This window comes from Bubalus kerabau, chromosome 18 (assembly GCF_029407905.1).
Source record: "Bubalus kerabau isolate K-KA32 ecotype Philippines breed swamp buffalo chromosome 18, PCC_UOA_SB_1v2, whole genome shotgun sequence".
In the NCBI taxonomy this organism is placed as follows: domain Eukaryota; kingdom Metazoa; phylum Chordata; class Mammalia; order Artiodactyla; family Bovidae; genus Bubalus; species Bubalus kerabau.
The window spans coordinates 69,713,018-69,729,838 of record NC_073641.1 but is presented as its reverse complement, the minus strand read 5'-3'; the positions used below and the strand labels follow the sequence as shown (position 1 = coordinate 69,729,838).

The 16,821-nt window shown below is 53.2% G+C and overlaps 1 protein-coding gene across 2 annotated transcripts in view; it reads left to right on the top strand.

Annotated features, from left to right (window-relative positions):
• ICE1 (interactor of little elongation complex ELL subunit 1) overlaps window positions 1-16,821 on the top strand; it is a 64,979-nt gene that overhangs the window by 26,629 nt on the left and 21,529 nt on the right. For both annotated transcript variants that reach the window (XM_055555330.1, XM_055555329.1), the window contains 3 exons: window positions 6,816-6,902; window positions 9,038-9,411; window positions 11,686-16,266. In XM_055555330.1, the coding sequence (XP_055411305.1) occupies window positions 6,816-6,902; window positions 9,038-9,411; window positions 11,686-16,266 (5,042 nt within the window). The remainder of the gene's footprint in view (window positions 1-6,815; window positions 6,903-9,037; window positions 9,412-11,685; window positions 16,267-16,821) is intronic.

Genomic DNA, 16,821 nt, shown 5'->3' with positions numbered 1-16,821 from the left:
TTAGTTTATCCAGTTAATGCTCGATTTTTTAGGTGCCAGATATATGGAAGTGGCTAAAGGCAGGCAGGGAGACCATCGAGTCCGAGCCCTCCGGGGTGTTTTGGCAGACAGAAGACCTGGGGAAGGCCGGGCGTCCCACGGAGGGTGCGGCTGTCCTTTGGGAGTAGGGTTGCCCTGCGCCCTACTCGTCGCCTGCTACACCCGCTGCCACGTGGGTGGAGGCGCGATGCAAAAAGTGGGGACCTGGGGCTCACATCACCACTTCCACCTTGCGTGGGACCTTTGGCCGTGTACTTCCCGTCTGTGTGTTTTCATTCTCAGTTTTGAAAAAGGTATGAATTTCTGCTGTGCTAGCTCGTACTTTTTTGATAGAGATAAGTTCAAAATGATTAATAAGTAAGTAATGGTATTTTCATGTCGTCCATCCATGTTTTTTTCCAAATGGAAATTATTAAAAACACGTTTTGTGCAGGTATGTAGTGTCTCTTCAGAAGTCTCCTCTACCTTTTTTCCTTCCTTTATTTTTTTTAGTCCGCAGTTCAAGGCTTCGGCTTAGACTAACCGTTGGTGCGTTTCAGCGCCTGGGCCCCGGTTCCCCATTTGTCATCATCACTGATACATGGTTCCATGTGTCTGTGGCTCTTCCTGCTCCGAGGTGTGGAGACTGTTGCGTACTGGTGCTGCTGAGAGAAAGCGAGGGCTGGGCAGCGCTTGGCTTTGCCAGCAGACAGCCAGCTCTTGGGTTTGGTCGTCTCAGTTTTAGGAGCCAGCCGTTATCAGGCCTTCCTGTTTAAAACAGAACCCTCACCCCCTTCAATAGGTGCTCACTAGGCTCACGTTCTGATTTTTCGTCAAAGAACTACTTAATAGTTTTACTAGAACTAGTAAAATCTTTTTTTTAACATACCCTCTCTGTGAGGGAGAGGATCTTGTTTATTTTACTTTTTCCAAATAAATGAAGTCTTTAGGAATCTGCTGATTATTTAGCTGTGGAGCTTGATGGGTTTAATTCCTAATGCCTAAGTATATCTTTTAACAGTTTCCTCTGTTAATACTGGACTTCTGAAGGACATTATGAATTAGAAAGAGCATTGGGCCTGCTTCACTTTTGATAAGACTGCCTGAGTCCTGTGTTGGCCTGTCTTTCTTTCACATTCCTTTTCTAAAGATGGCAGAAGATTAAAAAAAAAAAAGTTAAAAAGTGCTAACAATTATTGAGGAAGGTATAAAGCAGATGGTGGCAATTGGTGATGAAATCTCCAGTCACAGAGAAAATCGCAGCCCTCCAAAAGCAGGCTTTGACTGCGGGAGCCTGGCATCCCCAGACTGGGGGTGGTGTGGGGGCGAGGAGGAGCAGTGTGACTGATGGGGTGGGAGGGCTGCTGCTGTCCGGCTGCACGCTGTCACGGGCTGTGACCCAGACTGGCCGCAGGCCACAGCCCAAGTTTAGTCTTCTGATGAGTTAGGACACGGGAGAACCCAGGGCGGCTCTGGGTGTCAGAAAATTGGGTTAATGGTGCCGCTTTGAAGGATAGCTCCCCCTGTTTCCAGAGAGAGAGGTACGTGTGCGCCTTGTGGCTCCTCACCATTCTCGCTCTGCTTGCCCTCCTGATGAAGGCATGTCCTGCAGGTTCATGGCACGAGGACCTGCATTTATTGCCAGAGGAATAGCGCTGTGGATGGAGTCTGAGGAGACGTGCTCTGGCTGTGCGCGGTGCTCCTGTCCTGGGGAAGGGCAGGGACGGGAGAGAAAGACACCAGGAGCGAGCAGGCCCCGAGGGAACAGTGGTCAGTTGTGAGCAGGGAGAAACGTCTCCAGCCCAAGTTGTGTCCTTAGAGAGCATCTGAGGGCATAGCCATGGGCCGCTGCTGTGACGTCTGAGTCAGTTCTCTGATACTAAAAACATGATTATAGAGGTAAACCCCCTGGAAAGGCTGGGTTGCTGAGTGGGCAAGTAGAAGATTGCTTTGATGAGCCAAGGGATTTAATTGTGGATATCTCTGAATATGTGGTATAAAAAGATAAGGAAATAAAAGGTGTTAGGGAAAACCTGAGATGTTGGAGTGTAGAGCCAGATGCTATGATGGTCGCCTAGGACTTGCCAGAGCAGAGAACAGAGCTACTGTTTGCACAGCGAGTGTGATCAAGAAATGATAGGAAATTTCCCAAATCAAGACCCTGATGTGATAGTTACATTAGAAAAGCCTGTCAGCTGTAGAGCATGATTTTTATGTACAGTCTCCATCCCTGACTTCAAAGGAAATACATTTAAAAACAAATGAGACAGAAAGATTGAATAGAGGGGGATGGATATAGAAATTGCAGTTCAAGCAAATTCTAACTTGAAAGCAGTCATATAACACAAAGGGCTTCCCTCGTATTTCAGTTGGTAAAGAATCTGCCTGCAATGCAGGGGTCCTGGGTTCAATCCCTGGGTTGGGAAGATCCCCTGGAGAAGGAAATGGCAACCCACTCCAGTATTCTTGCCTGGAGAATCCCATGGACACAGGAGCCTGGCATCATGGGGTCGCAAGAGTTGGACACGACTTAGCAACTAAACCAACCATATAATGCAAAAGAATAATTCACGCCTAGGAATGAATTTGCCTGGATTAAAAGGAACTGTCTAGAATGGTCAGCAGTACAGTTCATCAAGAAGATCCTGCTCTTATGACCTTCAGGCATAAAAGTGCACTAGATGAAGCGCTTGAGCATTCTAGGGGAGAGAGCCACATCTGACTTCACGAAAGACTTCAGTGTGTTTGTTAGAAACAGATAGTAAAAGCAAACAAATGGGAGATGGAATGGGAATCATGACTGCAGGATGGGTGATTTACATTCACTCTCAAAGCCCGGGGATTCTGTAAACTACTTGTCAAACATGCCTAAAAGCTGATTACTAAATAAAAAGCTGCAATCTGAGATTAGGTTATAGATATTTCAAAAGATATTAATAAAAACCTCTCCTACCTCCTTCCTGAAAAACTGATAACCGAATACACATAATAAACCACTGTTGGATAACAGAAAAGATAAAAGCTGAAATACTAAGCGGTTTTGGAAATAAAAATAAGGCAGCATTTCGGAGAAGGCAATGGCACTCCACTCCAGTACTCTTGCCTGGAAAATCCCATGGACTGAGGAGCCTGGTGGGCTGCAGTCTGTGGGGTCTCGAAGAGTCGGACACGACTGAACGACTTCACTTTCACGTCTCATTTTCATGCACTGGAGAAGGAAATGGCAACCCACTCCAGTATTCTTGCCTGGAGAATCCCAGGGATGGGAGAGCCTGGTGGGCTGCCGTTTATGGGGTCGCACAGAGTCGGACACGACTGAAGTGACTTAGCAGCAGTGGCAAGGCAGCATTTATTAAAATCTTTGAGATATTGCCAGTATTCAGTGAGTGATCCATGGTCGTAAGTGATGTTGTGAGGATATGTGAGGATAGACACAGGGCAGCCTCGGAGGAAGGGTCCCGGAGACGCACCCTGTGTGCCAAGTGGCTTCAGTCACATCCGACTCCTTGTGACCCCATGGACTGTACCTCGCCAGGCTCCTCTGTCTGTGGAATTCTCCAGGCAGGAATACTGGAGTGGGTTGGCGTGCCCTTTTTCAGGGGATCTTCCCAAGACAGGGATTGAACCCCCAGAGTCTCTTTAGGTCTTCTGCATTCACAGGTGAATTCTTTACTGTTAGCACTACCTGGTAAGCCATGCTAGGACGCAGGAATTACAATAAATGAAGCAAGAATTCCAGAAAATGAATGACTTAAGAAGGTAGGAAAATACAACAGAAACCCAAGGAAAATAGGAGGAAGGAATTGATGAAGATGGAAACATAAATGAATGAAATAGGAAACAGAGCAGTTAACTTGGGGCCATTGAAATGAACAGCTGGATCTCTGCAGTGCTGGTGAAGCTGACCAAGAAAGGAAGGCAGAAAAGCCTCATAGCACCAGCACTGAGGAAGCTGTCAAACTACATCTGGAGAATTTCTGAATTCACACATTTCAGATTTTATCATGTTTGTAAAATGGACTGTTTTGTAGGAAAACACACTCAGATTGACATAGAGCAGTTGTTGGAATATCCTGAACAGAGAAATAACCCGTAAGAAAGTTAAAAATTAAAGATAATACTATGGAAGCTCTGGATGGCTCACAGGTGAGCAGGTCTTCAGTGAAAAGCTGATGTCTTTATTATTGTTTTTGCTTTAGGACTGCTCCTGTCTTGTTCTTCTGACTAGCAGAACCTTGTGCCAAAACTAACTGTGTGCGTGAAAATACGCACACGTGTCTTCAGCACTCAGAACTGTCACTTAGCAGTAAAGCTGTGAAAATACTAAAATTGCAAGAACTCACATCTGTTAGTAATTTAGAATATGGACAAATTATGACTGAGGATTTATCTCAGGACTACCACAACAACTGGTTAAGAGGGACATGATAGGGTCATCTCAATTCAGCGTCCATTCCTCATTAAAAAAAAAGACGAGATAATAATAGAAAAAAGCACTTCGCACTTGAGAAAAGTGAAGCACTGGGAGCCTAGTCGTTGCATCAGAAACGAGGTGAGCCTGCTCCTCCACCCTTTCTGTGTACGCTGGGGACCTGAGCCATGCGCCCGAGCGGACTCACAGCACAGGAGCTGTCAGATTGCTGTCAGTGGACATGAGGGCACTGACGAGGTAGAGAAAGGACGATAGCAGTGTTGGAGCTCGGGCGAGCGCTGGTGCTTACAGTGAGGACGCACGGTGGGTCTTCTCTAGTCTGTCAGAACAGATGGCATAAGAACAGTCCCTTCTCAGGTGGCCGCAGATCGGTTAGACGCCCAGGGAAGTACCTGAAGGCAGCGTGCCTGCCTCTGTGAAGACAGCTCTAAAACCGCTGAACGTGCACACAAATGCTGTGTTCCTGGATCCAAACAGTGAAGGCATAGAGATGGGAATTTTACCCCCATGTATGTATAAATATATACTCTTAAGTCAGGATGGGGAAGGCTTATCAGAAGCAATAGACTCCGTAATAACAATTTAACCCTGAGCCAGAGTCATGCCAGCACAGATACTAAAATATAGTCACGAGGTGGTTGTGATTAAGGGTGCGAGCCATTCGTGTGGCCCTGAATGTCAGTGGAGTAGGCAAGTCTAGAAGCGCTGTCCTCAGAGGTGCCTGGCGTTGGATAAAGGAGGAGTCTCTCAAAGGGTCAGGGGAAGGCCTGTGGTTCAGCCGAAAGCTTTTCACAACCAAGTCCCAAAAGTGCCAGGGTGTAGGCTGTTTTCTGCTTGCTGGTATCGGATAGCTCTCGTGTCAGACTGGAAGTAATGAAGGCGCTCGGTTGGAATAGGCATAGCTCTGGTTAACAGCCTCTGTAAGAACAGAGAAGGAACTTTCGTGTGTGTTTTTTTCCGGTTCCTTGTTTGCTGCTTTGGGTATTTGTAATAAGCAGGGATCCTGGTCAAGTCATTTAAGCAAAGGGTGTCATGGTATTTGGAAGCAGGCTTTGGGTGGCTTAACTACAGTGTAGATAAACTACTTGATCATAGAACTTTGCAACTTGAATATGGATACACCCCACCAGCGACTGGCTAATGTGGGTCAGGAGAGGCTGGAAATGCCCACATTTCCCAAGTTCTGTACGTTTGCCCCGTTTGTCCTGGTCCTTTTTCTGTGGAATTAATTTATTTATTATGGAATTCTACTATAGATGTAGTTTGCCATTAAATAGGGCTGTCCTGTTCCAAAATTTGTGATTCCTTGGAGATATTTTGGTTTAGAAGATTGATCTTTTTAACTTCTCTGGAACCGGATTAAAGATTTCAGTGTTTTCAAGAAATGATTCTGAACAGAATTTTGAGGTGACTTGAAATGACCAGGTACTTAATAATTATTTTCAGTTAAACATTAAGTAATGTGGCTTGTCTTTTTATGTGTATTTGGCACAAACTATTCATATTTATATTTTGATGAATGTTTTTTGCTTGGAACATTTTGAGGAATTTGTATTTTTAATGTTAAATTTACTTTAAAACCACTGTGTGATATTCTTAATGTTATATGACTTTTGTTTAGTTACAATTGTCCTTTGCCTTTCAACTTGAACCAGTGATTCTTAACCACTTTAGAAATTCAGACCCATTTGAGAAAAATTTTCAAAAATTCCAAAGCTCTCACTTTGCTTATATAGACGTAGATGCTTCTTCTGTGTGTCTGCTCACATGGGTGACTCTCTCTCCCTCTCCATATGTCTATACCCGCACGTTGGTCTCCTCTCATTTCCCCTTAAGGCCATTAAAGAATTTCCCAAGACCCACGAAGCCCCTAAGTTAACTACCGCCTGGTCGCCTCTGGTGGCATTTCTGATGACCTCATGGAACTGAGTGGATACTGTTTCTTCTGTGTAGAATCTGTGGAGCGGTGATCTATACCGGTCACTTCTAGCTGGGCTTTCTCCCTGCACTCCCCAGTCACATGTCACTGTCTGTGGAAAATGCAGAGACCAGAGATTTATTTGTCATGTGCATGCATAATGGAGGTGAAGACCTTTCCCAACAAGCACACTGGGTTTTCTGAGTCCTGCCCTGTGTGCTCCGCACCCTCCAAGCAAAACCCAGGCTTGTGTTCAGCCTTCAGTCAACATGCTTTCAAATTAGTAGCCAGCTGAATTGTGTTCAGTGATTGAAGGAGGGGAAGGGGGTTTAAGTTACCTAGTTTTCTAATTCCCTGATAAATCCCGATTTCCCAGGAGTGTGTTTTGGCCTTGGGCTGAATGAGCCGAATGACACGACTCTAATAACACTTGCCTCTCTTCCACAGGGAAGGTAAAGCTGCTTCTGAAGGAGCTCTGGCTGTGCATCAACACCACACACAGACTCCCCGGTGAGGGCGGCAGATGCATCCCAGGTGAGGGGGAGGCTTCCAGAGCTTCATTTCATACAGCAGCAGCGGTGTTTACTGTGGACGTTGTATGTCTTTAGTTTTTAATTTCTCGAATCTCTCATTGAAAGAGTGAAACAAACTGAGATGGGTGCTTGCCATCATCCAAAACCCTGTTCCTTCCAGCATGATTTCTAGTCTCGTTGAATGCATCTGGCTTTGAATTTTGTAATAGCTGCTTCATCAGGGAACATCCATGGAAACTGGAAGGACTCGTAGAGGGAGTGTGTGTGGCTGGTGCAGGTGGAGACCGAGTTTCACCATTTCCCCGCCCATGTTGCCTTCCCTGGATTCCTTTAATTGGGCTTCCCTGGTGGCTCAGATGGTAAGGAATCTTGTCTGCAATGTGGGAGACCTGGGTTCGATCCCTGGGTCAGGAAGATCCCCAGGAGAAGGGATTGGCTATGCACTCCAGAATTCTTGCCTGGAGAATTCCATGGACAGAGGAGCCTGGCGGGCCCCAGTCCATGGGGTTGCAAAGAGCTGGACCGTGACTGAGCGGCTCATGCGTCCACTCTCGTTTTTTTCTGCCTTTAGTTGCTCCTGCTCTGACAGTTACGGATCTTTCCTTGTCTCCTGACCCTTTTGGAGAGCACAGATCGTTGGGTAGAAAGCCTGTGGGTTGTGGCATGTTTTCTTGTATTAGAGTGAGGCTGTGTATTTTCCACAAGAGCTCCTAGTGTGTGCTAGGGAGAGAGCGTGTGGCTGGCCTTGTCCTGGGGGCTGTTAACCTTGATCTCTGTGGAAGGTGGTGTCGGCCTGGTTCCTCCTGTGAAACTGCTGTTGCTTCTTGACTCAGTGGCCACCCCGAGGGAGGCACTGTGACATGGCACATATCTGTTTCTCTCTAGCCCCGGCCCACTGATTTTAGCTCTGCTGGTGCATCTTGTAGGCTGCGATTACTACTTTGTCAAATAGTGGCTTTTGCAATTCCCTTGTTTTCCTGAAGGTATTAACTGCAATTCTTCTGTAAGGAAGAACTGTCATTTTCTTCCACTCACTCATTCATTCACTTTTCATTCACTTCTGTCAGTGTGGTCTCATAGACACTTGTTTTACTCTGTGCATTATAATCCGGTCCTTTCACTACTCATCTCATCGCACAGGTCACCCCAGGTGCAGTCACTGGGACCATCTGGGCCTCTCAGGCACGTCCGTCTTTACATCTGGTTCTGCAGGCTGTCTCGGGCTCAGCTTGTATTTTCCCCTCCCCAGCCCTGTAATCAGCCACTGCTCCAGGGAGCCCTGAGGCCTTCTATGAAAGGTGTTTTTGTAGCTTTCATATATTTTTACAGCTTTCAAATATGACAAGTGGTTGTTTCCAGTTAATTGCCAGGACACAGTATTTTTACTAACAATTAACATTGCTGTTGCTCACCAAAATCAAAACCCAAAGAGAACGGGCATTTCATAGTAGCTTTCTGTTGTGTTACAGTGCAAAGTATTTCTGTGACGTAGTCAGGTTCCTTAGAGTATTGTACAAATACTTTCATGCGGTGAAGGTGAGAGTCACTCAGTTGTGTCCAACTCTTTGTGACCCCATCGACTATACAGTCCATGGCATTCTCCAGGCCAGAATACTGGAGTGGGTAGCCTTTCCCTTCTCCAGGGGATCTTCCCAACCCAGGGATTGAACCCAGGTCTCCTGCATTGTAGGCAGATCTTTACCAACTGAGCCACAAGGGAAGCCCTACATGGAGTAGGCCTGGTATAAGTTGATTTTAGAAGGAGAAATTTGTTTCTTGTCACCTTGTTGCAGAAGGCTGTTTCTCCCCAATACTGCTGACTTCCCAAGAGAACGAGTGTGTCATCGAGGCCTGTCACCATGGCCACGGATGGAAGCCTTGGCAGGCACACCCTGCTGCCCGTGGACAAAGGCATCTCACCCTTTCCCCCGGCCGTCTTCTCGTTTACTTGTTGAGGGAAGCGTACTTTGTGAAACGTGTTTAAGTTTTATAGGATATTCTTTAGGAAGGGATTGTTGGCTTTTAAAAATGTTTCTACTTGGATTTAATACAAGCATTTTGAAGTGTTAAAATAGGTGGTTTTTTTTTTAATTGATAACTGTAAATAATTTGATATTCACTTTTTTCCCCCTGCAGAAAAACCTGCCCAAGAATACCGCAGATCCATAGAGTTCGGGGAAGATGGGGTGCCCCCTGCAGCAGGTGGCAGTCCCATCCGCACCTCAGCAGTGCAGACGTGCCTGGCAGAACTGTCCATGGAGATCGAGGGTGACTTCTCTGCCTGTGAGGATGTGGGTGGAGCAGCAGGTCGCAACAATGGCCTCTCTCAAGAGGACACGAGTCCTGAGGCTTTGGCGTGGAGGAGCGAGGCTCAGGGCCCTGATTTCGACGAGGACCTCCAGGCTGCGGTCGACTTCTTCAGGCTGCCCCCGCCTCTGCTGTCCCCAGTGCCCTCCCCGCCGCTGGCATCGCCGCCTCACCTGGGTGTCTCACCCTCTCTGTTTGCACCTGTGAGTGGGCACTTTGCACTGGCCTCCCCAGGTGGCCACCTTGTCCACCCTGACGTGTGAGCGCGTTCCACATAGTGTCAGGGAGGAAGCCGGGAGTTGGCGAGGCACACCACTGCCCCTGGGGTCCGTATCTTGTACTCACACAAGCGCGCGCACACGCACACACGTGCGCACACGTTGTGGTTTTCGTTGTGTGCTGGGGGTGTATCGTTACTGTCTTCATCTGCAGTGTGTTTTAAGTCTCCTGTGGAGGACTGTGTCTTAGTTGTTTACTCTTATCTTTAGACACGTAACAGGGATGGAATGAGTGAGTTACACACGTGTTTGTTGGCCTGGAGTGTTTCAGAGACAGAAGGTCCATGTATGGCATGCACACCTGTTAACTTAGGTTGCTGCATTCTCCACCTTCATGCAATGAATTCATCATCTCTGTGTATTTGCAGAATGGTTTATGTAATTTCTTAGGAAGTTAGTCTTTTTTTTCTCTTTCCTTTTTATTGTTTAAATTGTGAAAATGATAGGGGTCACAAAGAGTTGGACACAAATTAGCAACTTTCACTTCACAACATACTTACTAGGAGACTTGGAAAATACAGAACCAAATTACATATAGGGGAAGTTAGTCTTGACAGAGCAGATTTGTATGCTTTTTGGCTTAAGGAAGAAAGGAATTAATGGCTCCTTTGAATCACTTCATTTAGGAACCGTAATACATATCTGTTATGTTCTGGACATGATACTGGACACTGCGGGCACAGAGGTGATAGGACCTGGTCACTCTTGCTTGGGTGTTGGGTGCTTGCCCATGAGGGTGCCGTGGTGGCATCTGCGTTGCTGGGGGCTGGGCTGGGGCTCACCCTGGCGGGAGGCCGGCTCACACCTAGTGGAAGAGGCCCCCGTTGCCGGCGTCCGGCCAGCCGTGGAGGAGGTGCCGGGTGTCTGGTGCTGTTCACAGAGGTGTGGCACTCGGGACACGGGGAGCGTGCACCCAGACCAGACCCAAGCCCACTTGAGTCTTTAGGGCTTGGCGTTTTCTCCTGATGGCATGGGGAGCTGTTGGTGGGTCCAGAGAAGTGGACCTAAAGGTCGGGTTCCATGTGAGAGTTTCCGTTGAGTTGCGGTGGGGATGGGAAGAAAGTGGGAGACTCCGGGGAGAGGCACGACTGTTGACTGGAGTCTTGGGATCAGCAGTGTCCTGCGTTCCTGACCCCTGGACCCAGTAGCCACACTGGAGTTAACTGGTAGACACTGGTTTGGAAAAGGTCTCCAGGCTGAGAGAGCAGCAAGCCTGGTGAGATTTGCAGTGTGGCTGTGAGAGGAGGGGTTGGCCAGGGACGCTGGAGACAACGCAGAGAAGAGCCTCTCTGGGCGGGAAACGGTCCACGTTAGGGGTGGGCAGGCCTTCCCTGGGGGTGCTGGGGGGCAGCGGGGGCCTGGGGCCGGCGGTGTCACTCCCTCAGAGTGGGCAGGAGGTGAGGGCCGCGTCCTGACCCAGTGCCAGTGAGGCCGACGGGAGAGGGAAGAGGCTGGACGCGCCGCTGGCAGTAGAGGAAACCAGGACAGGAGGGTGCCCTGGAACCCACGGGAGGAAGGGCTTTTCTGGCGGGAGCCCATTTGGGTCCGGGGTGGTCACTCCTCATCCGTGTGCCGTGAGGGACTGAGGGCAGGGCGGCGGTGCACTGGTTCTCGGGCTGGGCGGCAGGCAGCTCTCCAGACGAGAGGGGCTGGTTGGGAGTCGCGGAGGGCTTCTGGAGCAGACGTGAAGGTCACGGGCCACGGGGAAGGGGAGTAGTCCGTATACGGAGGGGAACTTGAAGGGTCCGGGGATAACTGTAGCTGGGGTGCAGCCTCGATGAGAGGTATGGGCAGAGGGGCTCACAGGGCAGCCCCCAGAGCGCGGGTCAGGCTGGGGGGGACGGGAGGGGCGAGTGGAGGTAGAGAGGACAGCCGGGCAGCTGCCAGCAGTGGGTCTTCTGAGTTGAGGAGGACGGTTCAGAGTTAGGACAGAGCGCGCCCTCGGCTGCGGGTGCAGCAGCACCTGGACGCCTCTTGGGGAGCAGCAGTGAGCGTGTGCGGAGCCCTGGGGGTTTCTCTGAGGAGAGAGGTGGAGGGCGCTGGCTCCTGACCCCTGCCCACCCACCCATGGGGCGCCTGGGGTGGCCTGCCTTCCTCAGACGCTTCCAGAGCGTGTCCGTGTCCAGTGCATTGAATCAGTAACTGCGTAGTTGGTTTAAGTGGTATTTAACTGATGGATACAATTCCTTTGTTTTTAAGGAACCCTTTGGAGAGGGTGCGGACTCCAGCGATTATGACTCGACCCCACGTAGGAACTCGGAGCCTGTGTCCAAAGAAGATCCGCCTGAGGCCCAGGACCGCTGTGGCTTATCTGGAGAGAAGAAAGGAGCTGGAGCCTGGGAGGAGCGGCCCCACACCCCCGAGGCTGCCCCGGCTCTTAGTGCAGGGACCACGCTTGGCTTTGGCACCTTCGCAGCAAACCTGCGGGAGCCCGCAGCCTCATTCGCCTTTGCTCAGGAGCAGCTCTGGACCGTGTCCTCTGAGCTCGGGAGTGGGAGAGAGAAGGGCGTTGTGGACGAGCAGGGCAGACACAGAGAGGTCGGGCAGAAGGACAGGTTGGTGCCCACAGTGTGGACACGTCCCAGAGCCCTGGGCGGCGAGCCTGCTGAGACGCTGTTGGGTGGCCTGGCTCGAGAGGAGGGCACAGCTCACGGTCGGTCAGACCCGCGTCCCCCTCCCCTGGGCCTGCAGCCGCTCAGGGAGCCCAGGGCACTTGATGGGAGGACCCTGCTGTCCCCATGGATCGAATCACCCAAGTCAGAGCTGGCCAGGTGGACTCTCATTGATGGAACCGCTTCTGAATCGGGGCGGCAGTCAGCCTCTGGTCATTTCCAGGGACAGCCTAGAGCCTTGGAGAAGGAAAGAGGAGCCGCGCAGGGGTGTGTTTCGGGAGGGCCCCCCGCCCCGGGAACCACGGGGCTCGGCCTGGGAGATGCCTGGTCTTGCTCCTCGGCCTCGGGCGCCTCCCCTTGCTGTGGCCACCCCCCGTCTCCCTCGGGGCTGGAGGATGGCGGTGGTCCTGCCGTTCCCCCTGCAGTCAGCCCTCCCCGCCCTTGTGTCTCAGAGCAGACCACGCCCACTGCCGGGGTGACTGCGGTGGAGGTGCCCCCCGAGCCCCCGGGGTGCTCCTCAGGAGGGGCCCGTCTCGAGAGCAGCTTCCCCACTCTGAGCCCCATGTCAGGCGTGTCCGATCCTTTTGGTCAGAGGAGCGGCCTGCTGGGTTGCTCAGCCTTTGTGAAGGACTTGAGCGATGCCCACTTGCTCCCGCAGCCTCCATTCCCCCCGCGCTCATCGTTCCCCCCGCGCTCATCGTTCCCCCCGCGCTCGGCGTTCCCAGGAGCCGCCAGCATTGGGCTGGCTGCGGGGCAGGCACTGAGAGTGGAGCTCGCGCCGGCTCGGACAGGTTTCAGAGCGTCGCCGGGGCCTGCGTCCAGCTTGGTCAGGAGTGGCTTCGGCTTTGGCAGGAGCGCTTCCTGGCATCACAGTGACCTCTTGCGGCGGGGCAGTGAGGCGAGGCCCCGGGCCGTGTGGTCCTCAGAGGGCAGCGGGTCGGTGTCCGTGTTCACCAGTGAGGACCGCGGTCCCGCTGCTCCCCAGGCCCCCGCGTCTGTGCTGCCCAATCAAGTATCAGTGATCACCAGGCAGGCGCGGCCTGGCCCCGCGCAGCCTGCCCGCCTGGAGCCCCCAGCGCCCCATGGCGACGCCCAGGCCAGCTGGCCGGCGTGTGGAGTGCAGCGTGGCGGGGAGAGGGGGGACACGAAGAGCAGCGCCCGGAGCCCTGCCTCGGGAGCCCCCGCCTCTTGGGGAAGGTTAGATTTTGATGCTCCAAGTGGTTCTTTCCCAGTAGAAAATTCCCATCATCCTACAGACTGTAAATCCTCATTCTTTTCTGAGAACATCCCTGTCCCAAACCGGGATGCTGTGACGGGCGCCGCGGTGCAGGAAGAGGAGCAGAAGCGGAGCCCTGGTCTTCTGGCCACAGGTGTGGACACAGCCAGCTTGGATGTGGATAAACGTCCAGACATGGACCTGACTCTCTCCAGAGGTTTTCCTGGTGGAGATGCAGTCAGGTGCCCTGGGGCGGCTCTGGCGGTTTCACAGGCCCTGCCTGCCCTACAGCGTGGCCTGAAGGAACACCTGCCCCTGGAGTCTGAGAGTCCTGGCTGCGTGCCTCCTGAAGGCCTGGGCGTCGCCGAGACCGCGTCACCACGCCCTGCCCCGTGCTGTTACAGTGGCATCCGGGAGGCGGGTGGAGGCGACACCGAGGTGGAGGAGAGCGAGGCGCCCAGCGGCAGCGAGGGGGAGCCCGAGCCCGACCCCGCTCCAGAGCCGGACCTGCACAGCGCCCCCAGGGCCCGCGGGTGGGGCGCAGGGCCTGCAGAGGCTGGGCCTTCTGTCGAGGTGGGCTCCCTGACCTCAGCTCTGCAGGACTTCAACATCAGCACGCTCTCTGAGATGGACAGACTGTCCACGTCCGAGGTCGTCATGTTTCTTGAAAGCTGTCAGCTGAGAGACTATAGTTCAGCAGACTCCGTTTCAGAGTGTTCTAGCAAAGGAACACTGAATAGAGGAATGAAGGAGGAATTGAAGCCCAGTGGACCATCAGGAGAAGGGTATGGAAGTCAGCTCTGTGAAGAGGAAGCGCTGGAGACCTCTGAAGAGTGGGTGGAGTCGGAGGAAGACGACTGTCCTTTGCGGGGTCAGCTCCCTCGCTGCTCCCTGGAGACGCTGTCCGAGGTGCTCACCAAGCTCGGGCAGGAGCTGCAGGCCAGTCAGGAGGACAGCGAGGCAGAGGAGGCCGCGGGGCTGCTCCTCTTCAGAGGGCCTGAGAGCGCGACGGCAGAGCACCTCCAGCAGCAACTTCCACCTCTGGACACAGCCATCACCGCCTCACCCACGCCAAGGGCCAGCACGCACACTCAGGGCGGGTCTCCCACCTGTGCTAAACCTGGCCGCGAAAACACGCAAAGCACGCCTGAGGGCCGCGTGGACGCGGTCAGGCCGGCGGGCAATCGGGAAGAGGTCCAGTCAGAACCCGCAGAGCCCTTGGTCCCCAACGCTGACCCGGGGGCAGGGCCAGGAGAGGTGAGGCTCCAATGTCAGATTTCCACGGTGACCTCTGAGGTCATCAATGTGCTCATCAACAAGGATCAGAACCTAGTCATTGAGAAAGGGGACAACTGGACCATCATCAACGGGGTGGCGCTCATGCCGGAGCTGGGCCAGGTGATCCTGTGTGACGCCCCGGAGGCCGCCCCCCTTTCCACCCACCCAGAAGAGCTGGCAGCTGGTGTCCTTTTGGTTCCTCCCATGGAGAGGTCCCCAGAGGCTGGTCGCCCTGGCTCACCTCTTCAGGAGCCCCCACGTGGCCGCAGTGCAGCTGGAACCCAGGAGGATATCTCAAGCAGCGGGCAGAGTGGTAATTTTGATAAAAGTCGTTTGCGAAACAGACCCGTTAAACCCAGCGTGAGGATCAGCTCCGAGATATATGATCAGAACTTCGAGTCGCAGGCTGCTCCGTTCGATCACACTTACTGTAACTCAAAACTGGAGCCACTGGGCAAAAATAAGAATCGATCAAAGGTTTCAAACAGAGACCAGTCCAACAAGCCAGTCAGGACTCTGGCGTCAGGCCGCGTTGAGACCACTGAGCGTGAAGTCTCTCCGTCATTCTCAGGGGACAGAGGTCATGGAAGACCCCAGAGAAGTCACACGCAGACCATCCTGGCCACCGCCGACACGTCCACACCCGCAGACTGCTGCGTGGACACACTCAGCAAGATCCGGCAGGAGGTGGGGCCCCCGCTGCCCCCGCTGCTAGCCCCCCTGATCGCCACGCCGCCAAGGACGTCCCGCCTGGCATCTCCCCTCATCTCTAGCTCCAGCCCCTCCTCGCCACCGACCCCGCTCTGCCCAACATCCCCGTTGTCCGAGCCCCCGGCGCCTCCTGTGAAGTCCCCGCTGCCGGAGGAGCCGGGGCCCTGCTCTCCTCTGTGTGCCTCCCCGTCGCCATCGTCCGCGCCAGCCGGGGACAGGGTCTTGTCGTCCCCGCTGCAGTTCTGCGCAGCGACCCCAAAGCACGCCCTCCCAGTGCCTGGCCGCCTGCCCCCACTTGCACCTGCCCATCCTGCGGTGGCAGCGCCCCCGGAGAACTCTGTGAAGATCCTGGACACCATGTACCCGGAGCTGTCCGCCCGGGCCCGCACCCTCAACATCCTCAAAGGGAACATCCAGCTCACGCGTGGCCCTCCGGCCGACCGTAAGGGCCTGCCGGGGCCTGTGGGTGCCCTCGCAGGCTTCCAAGCCATCGCTTCTAGCTCCACCGCCTTCGTGAAGGCAGGGGGCAGCTCCGGCGGTGACGGCAAGCAGGACAAGGTGGGCGGCCTGGGGCCTCCGCAGGACCCGGCTGGGAAAAGGACACTGTCTGCCAGCGCACCGAGGAGCGCCAAGAGGCTGCGCCTGGACAGCGGGTCCCCAGAGCCGGAGCCCACCCCGGAGGGCGTGGGCCACAGCCCCCGGACGGATCCCCCCCAGGCTGCAGCCCCAAGCACAGAGGACAACAGGCATCCTCTCCCGGCCTTGCAGTCCCCCTCCAGCCCTGAAGAAACCGCAGAGTCCCCCAACAGAGCCATCACAGAGGCCCTGAGAAAGATCGGGGAGGCGACCTTTGACCTGTTACCTGTCATCCGGAGTCACGTGTACGTGGGAAATGTTTCCACAAAGCCAGTGATGCGAGACCAGGAGAAGGACGTTGTCTACGAGTTCAGCACCACAAAAAAGGTACGCGGCTCCGCTCAGAGAGTGCTGGGATTGCTCGTCCCCCGACCCAGGCTGCCTCCCGCCAGCGAGGGGGGGCCCTGAACAGAAGGTCCCGTGCCCAGACACAAGCTGCCTCCTGCCAGCTAGGGGGACCCTGAATAGAAGGTTATTGTCCAGGATGGACAGTCACCCCTGTAAGCGTCAGAACCTGTGCTCTATTTCTAGCCAGCAGTTTGTGCATCTGAGAAGCGGTCAGACATTAGAGACTTGGTAGTCTGTATTCACTAGATGAGTTAAAATTTTAAAGGGAAAAAATGGTGCCCGTCAGGACTTAAATTGCACAGTTCCTGTTGGTTCTGGCATGTTTAATGGCTCAAAATGGTTTGCCTCAGAGCATCAGTTGCTCTGTGATAGAGCCTTTTTGTCAGTAGTGTTACATACACATTTGAGAATTTTGAGAGAGAGTTAGTGTGTGGGTCTCCCCCTCGCCCCCCACACTTAATGCAGGTCACCAGTCAAATAGGAACACACGCTTAGTTTCAAGAGGAGGTGGGGAGAGAAGTGTGTAGGTTTGCA